General features: G+C 40.8%; 1 protein-coding gene across 1 annotated transcript in view; it reads left to right on the forward strand.

The window, feature by feature from the left end:
- The first annotated feature begins 7,329 nt into the window (after positions 1-7,329).
- Positions 7,330-15,541, forward strand: part of LOC124594366 — a 184,487-nt gene continuing 176,275 nt past the window's right edge. Inside the window, exons 1-2 of the mRNA XM_047132734.1 lie at positions 7,330-7,420; positions 13,625-13,792. Coding sequence (XP_046988690.1) covers positions 7,330-7,420; positions 13,625-13,792 — 259 coding nt within the window. The remainder of the gene's footprint in view (positions 7,421-13,624; positions 13,793-15,541) is intronic.

Below are 15,541 nucleotides of genomic sequence, written 5' to 3' on the forward strand. Positions count from 1 at the left end.
CACACACACACACACACACACACACACACACACACACACACACACACTCAGTTCGTAATTTTGTGGGGGAGAAGGGGGGGGGGAGCTTTGAACCAGGACCCCCTCACCCCACCCCGTATCATCACCGTGACTGCAACAACCACGACACGACGGTAATTAACGTTTTCCGATGTTGCACATATCGAATGTGGACCTTTCACAGTTTCACTTCTGTTTTCAACAATTCAGTACACCTTCTTCCTGTTTATATGTTTGATCTGTGTTTAGTTTTTGACAGGCTATCCAATGGACCATCTTACCACTAAATATGAGGGAAGTGCGATCGGGAGTTTCCGTTGTTAGTATCACAGTTCATAGTACGCAATGCGTGTAATATATTTTACTGCAAACAATCCTTTTTCTACAAACATAGTAATGGTTATATTAAAGCAAAGGCACAAATTTATAAATTTCTAATGATTTATCCTTTGTATTCTGTTTAGAGGATTCCGTAACATAAACTGATTTCATAAAATAAGCATATATTATTATGAAAAAGTTATTAAACAATTATTACATTTAACAGCAACTTGGACGAGTGAAACTACTTCTTCTTTTGTTAACCGTTACACATTCTTTATTGATGTTATCACAACAGACTATGCACGGGCGCGTATCTTTCATTGCGCCTTCTTTGCACACGTTACATCGTGTGAAAACAACCCTGTTGCCTCAAACGCAGACTTTGTTGGAGATGGCCATAGATTTGTTTCCCAAACGTTGGTGAAGGTTGTTCAAAGCTCTGTCTGGTTAATGTTCTTGCAACATGACTGTGCCAGAACATCGTAGTGATGTTCAGAGGAACAGAACACTGCGTTCTCAAGTTGTAGTTCGTGCGTCGTGTTCGATGCTAAGCAGTGTAAACAGACGTCACACTTCCCAGCCATTTTCAAAATATCATAACCCAAGTGGTTTTTACCTTCACAAAAAATCAGTACCCAATGATTAGGTGCTTTGATGCCCAAAACTGAGTAACCAGTAACAAAGACTTCTCTAGTTACGGATCTCCCTTCGATCATATAGCAGAACAATTCTGCTGGTAACTCATCAAAATATTCTAGTTTCGTATATTTGTTTTTAAATAATATCGTAGGAGGAATAACTACGCCTGCTGCACTTACAAAAGTCACAATTGTTACACTTTCACCATTCTTATTGCCAATGATGCGAACACGCCGTGCACTGCATTTGGCTCTTAGTGTAGATTTAATATGCATATTTTTGTCCTTATTACTCATCACGGTTTCCCAAAACTGTTATACTGAGCAAACCTGTTTAAATTGTTTAAATGGTCTCCGACGACGATTTTGTTCAACGTCTGGGCCAGATTTAGATTTTGGGAATTTCTTACAGGAATCACAGAGAAACAAATGTTCTTGACCATTTGTGACTTAGGTCAGAAAACTGATACTTAATGTTATTTCTCTTGCAAAATTTATAAACACACAACTTTAGGATATTAATTCTTAAAGGAAACTCGACTACTACCAACTTTACAGTTCAGGAACATAATTCATAATTTTGTTATTTAGTTAAACTTACGTTTCAATCTAGCTTTGTTTTTCCCACCAGGTTTAAAAATATCTGCAAAGGGTCCTTCGTGGCGTACCAAATTTTAGACTTTACAATCGGACTAAAATTTTCGATGAATCGTCCTGGCACAACTTCCCTCGTTTCTTAGCAGATTATGAAGGTTTAACTGAAAGTAAGGAAATCTGAATAAAAATCGATAATGTATACGCCCAGTAAGGCCTGCGAAGGTCATAATTGTCCCGATTTTGTAAAATTCTAGAAAACTTATGATAGCTTATAATACTGTTAACTCATTACAACACGAAGTAAATATTAAATACAGCACGAAATGTATAAAAGCATTTCAACGAATGAATAAGAGAAATGTTACAAGCATAGAATTGCATCGCAAGAACAAAAACCAACATTTCAGCATTGAAAGGCTTCTCACAAACCACCTCAGAGGAACAACGTGCAGAGGTCGTTGCCGTAGCTTACAAGACATGGGCTGCCATCTTTTGGATTTTTATCTCAGTTACCAACAAGTAGCTATTAGGCCACACTGAGTCATAGGCCGTATAGGATACAGTTACTTCATACAGTATTATAGTATCAAAGTTCGTTCACTATGTTGCATCAAACGACTGCCTCATCCGTTTTTTGTTAAACTCCCATGACAGGACTGTATGGAACAGGGGAGAGCACCAGTCGGAAGCTCCGATTTACTTATTTAAACAGATAATCTACCTACTGTACTCCAGTGGAAAATAGCATACTCCGTTGGCTCGTCGCCTCCCACTGTAGTATCGGAGACAACCGGATGACGTCACTACTTGTAAGTCGTTGCCCACGATAAAGACAGGCCGCGGCGCGTACGTCGCGAAGGCAGTCCTGAATTCGCTCCCTCAGCTCAGCAGACAAAATGCGATTCTAAACCCGTTAACACGCAGCGGGGAGTATAAGTACTAACGAGAATCGCATCTTCCACTGGAATCTGCTATTATGAAGTCTTACTGATTAACAGTAGTTCAGCAAAATTTAATTTAAGATCAATATACGATATAAATAGTATAACGGCTTGTTTATAGCATTTAGTCTCTTCTGCTTAACAGTACTGATTACATGCTGGAATTGGTGCCTTATGCATCTGATAATCATTTTAGCATGATTTTATTTTACTGTACGCTAGTACAACCGTAACAAATTATAAGTAGGCCCATGGACTTCCCATCGTTATAGGACTAATAACAGTAAGACTCCACAACAGCATATTCCAGTAGAAGATTCAGTTTTAGTTTGTACAGACATGCCTAGTTAAGAGTTAACAGGTGTAGAAACCTAGTTTGTCTGCTGATTTGAGCAAGCGAGCGAGCGCAGGACTACGTTCGTGACGTACGCACCGCGGCCTGTCTTTCTCGTAGCCCTCGTTGTAAGTCCGACTGAACACTGGACATTATGGGAACGGAAAGTGATGCCACTTTGAAATCGTGTCATGTCCACACCAGATGGAAAATTAGCATGATGACACTTCGCTTAACCCAGTACCGAAAAGGGATAGTTTGAGGTTATTAGACACCATCCGTGATACGGTAAGTCAGAATACGTTATCTTGGCGCACTGGACTCGCATTCGGGAGGACGACGGTTCAATCCCGTCTCCAGCCATCCTGATTTAGGTTTTCCGCGATTTCCCTAAATCGTTTCAGGCAAATGCCGGGATGGTTCCTTTGAAAGGGCGCTGCCGATTTCCTTCCCCATCCTTCCCTAACCCGAGCTTGCGCTCCGTCTCTAATGACCTCGTTGTCGACGGGACATTAAACAACACTAACCTAACCTAACCCAGAATACTTTATCAAAGTTCAGGAACTAGCAAAGGTAAGGTGTATTAACAGCCCAAGCAAGAACGGTAACGGCTGTTCTTGGCAGAGTTTGCATGGCAATTTGGTAAATTGCTCTGAAGTTAAACAGTAGTAAAAAGTGTCGACCAAACTTTTCAGAATATCAACATTATCTAGTCAACATAAATACGTACAATCAGATCAGTATTTCGAAGGCCTTCTTACGTTACCCACTTTTCCTTTTTAGCAGCCAAATAATTTTAAAACTGTATTTTCGTCTATCAGCAGAAGAGCTTTTTCCTAATTATAAAAGATTATTTGATGAAAATTATTTCATCTGTTAATGCATGTTGCAGGCTTTTTATTAGTCCAGATATTGTATTACCTAGATCAGTTTTCAGTATCAGGGATTTGGTAACTTTTGTGGAAGAACACACAGGAAAAATATCCATGTCCTCGTTGAACCTTTGTTTTGTTTTTGTGACAATGCGAACACTAAAAATAAAGATTAAGAATGAACCGAGGTTTTAGTGGTTGGGAGTGGGGGACCGGGATTTTAATAACTGACGAGGTTGAGCGGAGCGGAATAGCATTTATTGAAGACTTCGTCGTGGTTACAGGACCATCCAGTTAGGTGCCGACGTCAGGCACCACTCGTCCTCCAGTAACGAACCACAGACGCCTTCCTGCTGCTGAAAGCATTACAAAAGCAAAGGCCCATTTACAATGTTACCATACTTCAAATTCGACAGGCATCACAAAATTTGCAATAAATAGCAAAAGATTAGCGGCTCTATATCAAACATATTTTGAGAAGATTTTACTTTTGAAATACCGTAAATGCAATAGCAACTAAACTATATAATCTTTTAAAATAAGAATGCTCTAAAATTTACAGTCATTCCATGAAAAATGTAAAACTGACTCCAAATTCTACCAAAACTTGATTCATTTGACAATAAAAGTAAATTTATCAATATTAATAGTGAACTGGCTTTTATTTAACAGGTTTCCACCTTAAAGTACTCAAAAAACAATGAGTTCCAATTTCATTGAATTTGTTGTCGACGAAATTACTCCACCATAAAAAAAAATGGCTCTGAGCACTATGCGACTTAATTTCTGAGGTCATCAGTCGCCTAGAACTTAGAACTAATTAAACCTAACTAACTTAAGGACATCACACACATCCATGCCCGAGGCAGGATTCGAACCTGCGACCGTAGCGGTTGCTCGGTTCCAGACTGTAGCACCTAGAACCGCACGGCCACTCCGGCCGGCTACTCCACCACAATAATTCCCATCGTATGTAGCAGCTAATGAACCTCTTGGTCACCAATCACCACAGGGCAACACAAAGCACAACTACGAGTGCCCGACACACCACCTTACCGGTACAGCTCTCTACTGGTATATACGAAAGCATCAGCCCAACTATAGTTGAATTCTTTTATCTTGGCGGCTCGCGCATGCCCGGCCAGACGCGGGAGATTGCGTTGCCAGTTGCAAACGACGTACGCGCAAAGAGAAGCAGCGCCATAGTATAGTTCCTAAACTTACGTTTAGGGGGGAGCGCGCAGTTTATGAAGTAAATCCCCCACGGCTGCATTAACCCTTTCGCTGCTACAGAGACGTGCTCCCTGCATTCCGCGCTGTGCGCGATTTTGTCATCACTGCACTGCTCACCTGTGCTGACAGATGGTGTTCAGACTGCTTTGACACACTTACCATTAGATTTCACAAAAACTATTTGGCCCAAAAATTTGATTTTTTACACATCTTCTTGACTGATACCTTCCCCCCATAAATGAGTTAATTTTGTTTCGATGTTCAACGCAGTTATTGTGCAATATTACACGTAGTAAACCATTGCACGAAATTTTGAAGAGTTTGCAGTGGTAAAAGTCCATAGCGTATACTTTCCGTATGGTCGATTTTAGTTGCCACAATGTTGAGAATGAAATGTGGACAATATACCTAAATTTCATATAAAATTTACTGTATAACAATATCTCATTTAATTTAAGTACCAGATAGGTGTCGTGTGTAATATTGAGAAATATTCCGTCTTTCGCGACTGTAATAAAAGTTTTATTTATACCAGTCATTTCGCTTTTTTCTAAAAAGTTCTGATTAAAACTGGCGAAGTACACAAAACTGAATTATGGGTATAATAAAACATAGATACTAAAATATGTTAGTAAGGCGCAATGCGCAAAAAAATTTGTTTGTCGCAACGGACAGCAAATACTTGCCAAAACATAGATGAGTTGACGAAAACATTGAATATGATGATGTTGCCCAAGCAGCGAAGCAAAGAATTGCGTCAGACAATCAAGTAGCTCGGCAACGTACGAGCCGAAATTCTGCTCTAAATAATACTTTAAATACTGTCGCAAAGAATAGTTTCAATATGAATAGTAAAACAGCGACTGTGGAAGAGAAGATATACAAACAAAACAGATAACATGAATATTGTGTGTGTGCCTTTTCATTGTTTTTAATTGCTGTGTAAAGAAATATTGGAGAACAAAATTAGAAAAACCGAAAACTTATTATGATTATAATGAAGGGACAGAGATCTAGAAATTTCAAAAAATTACATTCAAACGAATAAAATTCATGATGTAAGACACTTCGATATTGTTTTTATATAAACAAAATATTAAGCATGTTTGTTGGTGTTGTTGTTGTCTTCAGTCCTGAGACTGGTTTGATGCTAAAGCTGCATGCCCTCGGGAAAAATTACGGCTGTAGTTTCCCCTTGCTTTCAGCTGTTCGCAGTACCAGCACAGCATGGCCGTTTTGGTTAGTGTTGCAAGGCCAGATCAGTCAATCATCCAGACTGTTGCCCCTGCAACTACTGAAAAGGCTGCTGCCCCTCTGCAGGAACCACGCGTTTGTCTGGCCTCTCAACAGATACCCCTCCGTTGTGGTTGCACCTACGGTACGGCCATCTGTATCGCTGAGGCACACAAGCCTTCCCACCAACGGGAAGGTCCATGTTTCATGGGGGTAGGATTAAGCATAGAATAATGAGGTTTGAACTCAGAGCCTTTCGCTTAGCAGTCACACACTTTAACAATTACGCTAACGCAGCGCATCACTTAAGTAAACTCCTGGAGGATTCTAAAACATCACGCAAAATACCGACAAACACTGTTGGTATGACTATGAATTATTCACGTTTCGTCGAAGTACAATAGGGAATAAACGATTACCGCTGTCCTTTATTGCGAAAAAGCGGTTCGTGAGAATGGTACAAACACCTTTCCTTGCTATCGCCTGAATTAGGAGGCTTATTACTTGTTTGGTTTAATTAATTCATAGAATATGAAGCAATTGGTATAAAGAATGCTTTTTCCAAACTCTATCAAGACATTGCTTTTGTTCAATTACTTTATTTATGACTGAACGTTTCTAGACTGAAGCCACTCGTCCGTGGTCTGCACTGCAGTCAAGCTCTGGGAACGTCGTTCTCTGTTCATTGGCTGACAGTGTTTTGTGACGTCAGATGTGCAGAACGAACCTAAACTCGGCCGCTGTCGTAAATGACGCGCACTTTAGCAGCAGTAGAACTTGACTAGCTTAGCACGCCATAAGATAGATATACTTCGAAGCAGACCAGCTTAACACTTTCGAGACGAGTGACGTAGCTCCTACGTCGTTGCGACAGTACCCCAAAAAGACGTCGGCCGATTATCAGCGATCTTAACGACTCCCAGCGCATGACTTTCATATTCTGTAGGTTTAAAAGTACTCTCTGGTTATCCTAGTACCAAGAAAAAATTATAGGTGGCAGCATGTCACTGTTGGGGGTGGTACAGGAATATATTTTGAGTCATTTGCTTTGCCGCGCTCACGCTCGACTTACAACAGGCGCGTGGCAGTTCGAAACTTTAGATTGTTGTCGGCTGATAGCTTTGTGCTTTATTTTCGTCATGGCCTTGCGAGATGAAGAAATAGCGTTTTTATTGAACAATAGTGGTTCAGAATTAGATGAAGAAATTGCAGATTTTGACATTAGTGATGGTAAGTTTTTTGTGCAAAATTTCCGTAATTCTCTAGTTTGATTCCTGGTCAGAAAAAAGATAATTTTTACGAATTTTCTTATAGATGAAAACGATCCCTCGGACGGTGAAGACCTGAAGATGAGGCTGTTGACATCGTTGCCACAACAAACACAACTGGTCATTGCAATTTGCCATATTCTTCTGGCCAGTGGACAGATGACGATACAATCACTCCCCAGCTTTGTTTTTTTTCTGAATCCTGTGGAATTCAGGATGGGATTGACCAATATTCTTCAGTGTTTGATTGTTTCACGTACTTTTTCGATGAAGAACTGGTTGGACTGGTCAAACGAGAGACAAACCGCTGCGCTTGAATGACAATAGAGACACTGTGCTACAGGAAAACTGAAGCCTCAGTCAGTATGGCGTAAGTGGACAACAGTGAAACTCAGTGAACTGTATAAATTTTTTGGTATTATTTTGCATATGTACTTAGTCAAGAAACCATAACTGTCTGACTACTGGTCAACAAATCCCGTGTTGCAGTCCTCATTTGCGGCAAAGTGTCTGCCAAGAGATAGATTTTTTCAATTCTACGAATGTTACATCTCTTAGAAACGCAACATATTTTCCTAAAAATCAGGTAGGTGACGATCCTATTCATAAGGTAAAACCTATATTCGACAGATGCGTGACCCAAAGTGGAAAGGCTTACAACCCAGGCGAAAATATTACTATAGATGAAGGAATTTGCCCTTTTAGTGGTAGACTGAGATTTAGGGTGTATATAAAATATAAGCCTAATAAATATGGCGTAAAATTTTTTATGCTATGTGAAAGTGAAAGTGGGTACGTCCTCAACTGTGAAATTTATTCTGGGATACAGTCTAAAGCCGATAACAGCATTTTACACATTGTAGACAGATTGTGTCATTCGTTACATAATAATGGTCACACATTATACATGGACCTATTTTACACCTGCCCTGATTTACTAGATTATTTGTGGGGGGAAAAGATCTAAGGCAGTTGGTACTGTGGAGAAAAATAGAAAAGGTCTACCAAGGGATCTTGTTGGCCAGAAATTGAAAAAAAATGAACTTTCGTTTCGCAGACGAGATCACTTACTGTTTGTAAAATGGAAGGACAACAGAGACGGTATTTCTTTTGACAACAAAGCATGGAATGACGGCAACAAATGTCAGTGTAAAAACTAAATTTGGAATGGTGGGAAAAATTAAGCCAGACTGTGTTTTGGACTACAATAGTAAAAAAGCTGGTGTGGAACATAGCGACCAGCTAATGGCATACTATCCTTTTGAACGAAAACAAATTCAGTGGTGGAAAAAAGTTTTCTTTCACATTTTCATGCTCATGACTGTAAATTCATACATTTTGCACAAAAAGTCGCGAAATACAAGCAAACATCTGGTTGAATACATTACAGAGTTAGCACAGAACTTGGTTCACAAAGGTGGCCTCTTAGACTCATGCACTTCTCAGAATAGTTCACCCATCAACAGACTAAGCGGAAGACATTTTCCAAAATTAATTCCACCCACAAAATTGTCTAAGTGGCCTCAGAGAAGGTGCAAAGCACGTGCAGAAACAAGCGTGGCCAGATATGGTAAACTTTCAAGGAAAGACATGCGATATTATTGTGAAACCTGTGATGTAGGGCTTTGTTTTCCAAAATGTTTCGAAATGTTTCATAAAAAAGCCAATGTAACTGTGTGATTATTAATAAAATATAAGTTCATATTTCAACAGTTATTCATTTAAAACCAACAACTTCAACCCTATGTCCCTTAGAGGTTCTAAACCCTAATTTTTTTTTTTTACTGTGGAAACAGCATACTCTCAAATTAATATACAACCCTTGTCACTAACGTAAATGTTTATTTCTTTGCAGTACTCTGAAGGGAATGGACGTAGTTTTTAAATGCAAAAGAGCAATCTATTTTCTGTGATATAGAATCTGCTGTAGAAAATTCAGAAAAACTGTGAAATCGCTCAGTACCAGCCGGTTGAGCGTCCACACTTGCGCTCAGTCCTCAAAGTGTTAACAGCGTTGATTCTGCATATATACCACTTATGCTGGATAGCTAACCAGTATACCAGCCTCAGAGGACATGGTGCGCCACATCTGACTTAGAATTAGGGGACAGCCATAATTGGTGTCGGAAAATTTCTTATACTACTACTTTTAAATTAATTAAATACACGCTAGCAACCAATATCAGAAGACCACTCCTACTGCACTTTATCACAAAATCATTAGTTCTTTGCTCACACTGAATGCGGCAAACTGCAAATACACTCCTTGGTATATTTCACCAGGATACATAAGGCCTGTAATACTTTCGCAGGCGCTGCCGCTAACGCTGCAATAATCTAAAACAACAGAAAACCCACTTCTACAACATGAATTAGCGTGGTAAGAAAGCTTAACTTCCGAAGTTTACAGTCGTCATGTATGCCACCCCCTCCCCTCCTCCGCCTACAACAGTAGTCAACATTTTTATCCAGAGACACCTCGGTACTGACATTCTATCGATGGCCTACGTGAATACCACTATTTGAATGTATTGTGAAATGGTCTGTTCCGTCAAATCTGAATCGACCTTTAGGCGTTTCCCACACTGACGCAGCACAAACCGTGCCGGGTCCGCAGCGGTGCTCAGAATGGCACGTGAAACGTAGCGAGTTCTGGGGCAGCCCACACTGCCGCGGCTGCCCCCCAGCGCTCCCTGCTGCGGTGCCACCCGACCGCTAGAGAGCGCCTTTTTCACCGCACAGCCGCTGTAAAATGCGTCTGTCCGTGATGCACACAGAATAATTGTTTCTCAAGCGATTCTGTGGAGACTGTTCAGTTTTTAAAAAATTTTAATTTTATAACTTAGGATTGCGATGCTACTTAACAGTGTACTTACTATATTTTCTTTACTAGCCGTAGTAATGACGCTTCAAATTTAACGAATCTGATCGCAGGGTTTGCAAAAGTAGTCACTGTCTACGTCGTGTGGTGCACATTAGGTCGCTACGTAAGAAATGTAGCTAACATACCGCACTTTTAAAAACCATAAACAGTCATCTAATTGGAGTCTAAACACATTTCAAGCAGTGGAAGTATACTGGAAGTATAGTGTTAGAGGTTGCGACACAGGTAATCTTAAGTTCTGTTCCTTGGCATATTTATCTATACATTATTACATTTGTTGTATGCAGGATGAAAGCTTCTTCACGAAGCAACATCTAGTAACTGTTGCTGGTAGAACAATTTAAGCAAGAAGTGTAGAAGACTTAAACATTGTTCAGCACGTGCACTGCCTAATATGAAATGGAAAAGTGATATCAAAATACAGGAAAACCTAAGACATTTTTTTAGTGACATCGTTTACGTAGGATCAAGTAACAAGGAGAGGGTCTGACATGTAGGTCACCGATTTCGATAGTTTTGCGAAGACTTTCTACACTGAAAATAGACATGTTTCGGGTTTTTGCTAGACTCTTGCTAGTTTCTCAAAAACAGTGAGATCAAAGTTGATGGCCGGCCGTTGTGGCAGAGCGGTTCTAGGCGCTTCAGTCTGGAAGCGCGCGACCGCTACGGTCGCAAGTTCGAATCCTGCCTCGGGCATGGATGTGTGTGATGTCCTTAGTTAAGTTAGGCTTAAGTAGTTCTAAGTTCTAGGGGACTGATGACCTCAGATGTTAAGTCCCATAGTGCTCAGAGCCATTTAACCATTTGAACCATCAAAGTTGATGACGGAAAAACGTATTTTCAATACTACACATCGAAAGATACTCAAAACAACACAGTTTTTATTAATGTAATATAAGGTCGACAGTTAATGTTATTAGCCTGTTTTGTGTTTTCGTGGCATATCTTGGGTAACCACCATTCAGTCTGTCCAGCAGCGCGAGATCGGCGGCGAAGCTGTCAAGGCATCACACTACCACGCTGCTGGTCTGTGTCGATTGTTGGTCGTGGCATTTTTCATTTGATATTTTTTGGTATATCTGATGATAACCTGAAAATTTTCTTTGCCTCTTTTGAAGTAAAACATCGGGACGTGTGATAATAATCAAATAAGCATATATTTTAATGTATTGACAGTTATTTTCATCCTGATACATAGAACAAAAATAGCCCAGCGAGAAGCCGAAGCATGTCTCTATTTTCAATATAGAATGTCCTTGCAAAATCTGATCAAAATCGATGATCCACTTTAGACTCCTTGTCCGTGACAGACTAGATATTTAACGTGACGTAGGGTAGCGGCAAATAATTTTTTGGAGGCTATAAATTCCTGATACGTATTGTTTGCAATTTCCTTAACAAGATCATAAACTGAACAAAATAATAGGTCATTCTAAAGCAGAAAAAACTAGTTCATTTATACCACCGTGCCGCGGAATCACTCGTCTTTACTACAGGTTTCTTCCAAAATTTTTCTTGTACCAACCAACTTGTTTCTGTCAAATTCGTCAGCATTAATCTAAAACCTTTTTAGTTTGCCACTATTGCTTCTATCCTAACGTCGACACACATTCCCTTAACAGTCCATATTCATTTTCTGGTACAGTTAATATTTCTCTGCAAAGTCAGTAGTAGACTATTTTTCCTTCCATTTGTGGTCTCTGTGGACAACAAGGGTTTTACAGTTTTGCGTCAGTACCCATATATCCCACGATCTTCAGTTCGTCACAGGTAATGGTAAGTATTCAAGCTGACGAATGGGAATTACAGCGGGTAGGGAATTAGGATATTGCAAAATTTTTCTTTTAAGTGGTTAATCTATTTTTGTGAGACAAAATACGTACATAATGCAGGTTTCGACAATTGCATTTGTACAATAAGTAAGCCCACTCAAACCAAAGTACGGCGTTTCCAAGCATTTCGATAGAGAGTAACATATCAAGACAGCTGAGCTACATACACACTGAATTCATTTTGAATACAGGACTTACAAATTTACTAAAAATCGTTCACATTCTTAATGACAGAAAGATTGTTGACCAGTATACTAGTCTCGTCTATTTCAGACGACGCATCATTATTAACTGCAGAAGAAATTTCTCTACGACGTACAGAAGTCTTCAAGCTGTGTGATGCCACCAAGGCGAAATTTCGTTGCAATATGGAGCACTTAAGGAAGCCGCACCCCATCACGGCAGATTTGTCCCACCAAAAAACCAAGAGTGTATCAGGGATGTCTTGGTGCCTGTAGTAGACGTTCTTTTGGCGCACAGGAAAAGTCCGTGGAATTGTGCAGACTGCCTGCAAACATATTGCATCGAAATGAATGGAAATCCACATCTGAACGTGAAAGGGTATATTATGTTACACAACGCTGCTGTCAAAAGCCGAAGAGTTTCCTCACACATCTTGTTGGAAGCAGTGAAGGCGTCTACAGATGCATACTTTAGCTTCCAAAAAGCGCCGAGAAAGTGTTGTCGAGCAGAAGATATACGGCAGTTTAATGCATAGAGTACTTAAGCGTTACTGTTCATAAGATGAAGTGAAGCTGTCTCTTTTGTCATCAGAAGTAATTATCACAACAGAAACAAAGATAAGTAATTAAATGCAGTACGTTGTACGAAGACTGTAGGGCGCAAACAACACTGCATGAGATTAAAAACAAAGTAAAAACTTTGAAGTCACTGTACTGTCAAGAAAGACATTGCATCTCAGAGAAGTGGTGTCGGGAGGGTGAGCCTTAACATACAAAAGGTATAGTTTTTTGACAGTTAGCTTCACTAGTGGTGTGGATTTTAGAGAAGCAGATAGCTTCTCGGGCCAAACGCAATTGTTTTTGTTATCAGTATCATGTTTATTTAAACTGTTGCAGAAGGTGTGGTGCGAATCTATAATCACTCATTCTCAATTTCGAAACAAGTATGTATCATCTAAGTATTTTCGAAAAATGTAAAGCTCCCCTCTTCTTCCGCGTGCTCATCCATTTTGCACTCATAACGGCCTTTTAGTTCCGTGTTTTTCCGTGTCACTGTATGTGGTGCAGTTGCCACAGAGAACGCGAAGATCGCTTATGTCCTTTCAGCAGTCCACGCCGTGACAGCTTGCTGTCGTGCATGCCATATTGACGTACGCTTTGTGGCACATCTAGCCACACGCGATTTTTGCCGTTCACTTCGGAGCGCTATACTGCGCACTTTGGGGAATAGTTAAGCGTGCACTTAAACGCCAGTTACTCAACTCTAGTGGTGACGGCGGGCTGTGTGTTGCAGGGCAGCAAGACGACCGCCGGCGCAGGCGCAGCGCTGGCCGCGGGCGCTGGAGTGACGTCTCCGGAGCTGGAGAATGTGCCGCTCTCAACGCCGCCGTACTTCACGCAGCTGCCGCCGCCCACGCCACGCCGCCGCCGACCAGGTAACTTCCTCCAGTCTGATGGTGTCGTTGGAAAGGATGGGAAGTGCGGTCACAAGTCCTACAAAAGTAAAACTACACTTCTACTATGTAACATTTGGTGTAAAGTATCTGCACGCCCCTATCTAGTGCGGGCCCGCCAGTATTAAAGGAGGCAGGGAGTATGGCGTTGTCAGTTGAGAAGCATTAACGCCAAAATGGATCCTTCAGGAGAGCTCATAGACTTCGAACGCGGACTGGTCATTGGATGCCACATGCGTAACAAATCCCTCAGGGACATTTGCATCCTTCTACAGTTGCCCAAGTCGACGATTGCTGATGTGACTGAAGTGGAAACGCGATGTAACAACCGCAGATAACAGAGATCAGCCGACGTCGTGTACCGACTGACCTAGTGGATGGTGGTTGTAAAAATCGCATGAGATCAACGTAAGGAGTCATTCATGACTTACAAAACGTTACCGGCGATCCAGCTAGCACAATGCCTTTGCGGAGGGAGTTAGTTGTATAGCAGCTGCTCACAAGCCACACATTTCTGCAGTCAGTTCACTCACACATTCGAGGTCGTGCGTAGAACGACGTCACTGGACAGTGGATGGCTACAAACAAATGATTCGGAGTCTATATCCTCCGTGATTAGCAAAGATGTAGAGCAAAAATTGAGTCTTCGAAAATACCGGGTGATCAAAAAGTCAGTATAAATTTGAAAACTTAATAAACCAGGGAATAATGTAGATACAGGGGTAAAAATTGACACACATGCTTGGAATGACATGGGGTTTTATTAGAACCAAAAAAATTGCTAGACGCATGAAAGATCTCTTGCACGCGTCGTTTGGTGATGCTCAGCCGCCACTTTCGTCATGCTTGGCCTCCCCGGTCCCTAGACTTCAGTCCGTGCGATTACTGGCTTTGGGGCTACCTGAAGTCGCAAGTGTATCGTGATCGACCGACATCTCTAGGGGTGCTGAGACAACATCCGACGCCAATGCCTCACCATAACTCCGGACATGCTTTACAGTGCTGTTAACAACATTATTCCTCAGCCATTGTTGAAGAATGATGGTGGACATATTGAGCATTTCCTGTAAAGAACATCATCTTTGCTTTGTCTTACTTTGTTATGCTAATTATTGCTATTCTGATCAGATGAAGCGCCATCTGTCGGACATTTTTTGAACTTTTGTATTTTTTTTGGTTCTAATAAAACCCCATGTCATTCCAAGCATGTGTGTCAATTTGTACCTTTCTATCTACATTATTCCGTGATTTATTCAGTTTTCAAATTTATACTGACTTTTTGATCACCCGGTATGTTGTGCTTTCTTGAGCGACCCTCTTACATTTACATCTATGCAAGCACGTATGAATTGCATGGCGGAGATTTCGTCCCATTCTATCAGTTACTAGTGCGTCTTTCCGTTCCAGTAGCGTATGGAACGTAGGAAGCATAGCTGATTAAATGCCTGGATGCGTGCTCTCATTAGTCCCTTTTTGTCGTCGGGGTCCATACAGAAACAATTCAGAGGCTTTCAGTATATTCCTACATTATTGACTCAGTTTTTGCTTAAAACTTTATAGAGAGGCTTTCGAAGACAATTGGCGTCTATCTTGAAGTGCCTGCAAGTTTAGTTTCATCAGTACCTCTACTACCGTCCGCAGATGAAAATGTGAAGCGTAAATGCACCGGAAGACCATGAATTTAGGAGGACTGTATAATGGTTCGGATCCATTCGGAGTGAAGTGAACAAC

The sequence above is a fragment of the Schistocerca americana genome, chromosome 2 (genome assembly GCF_021461395.2).
Source record: "Schistocerca americana isolate TAMUIC-IGC-003095 chromosome 2, iqSchAmer2.1, whole genome shotgun sequence".
Classification (NCBI taxonomy): Eukaryota; Metazoa; Arthropoda; class Insecta; order Orthoptera; family Acrididae; genus Schistocerca; species Schistocerca americana.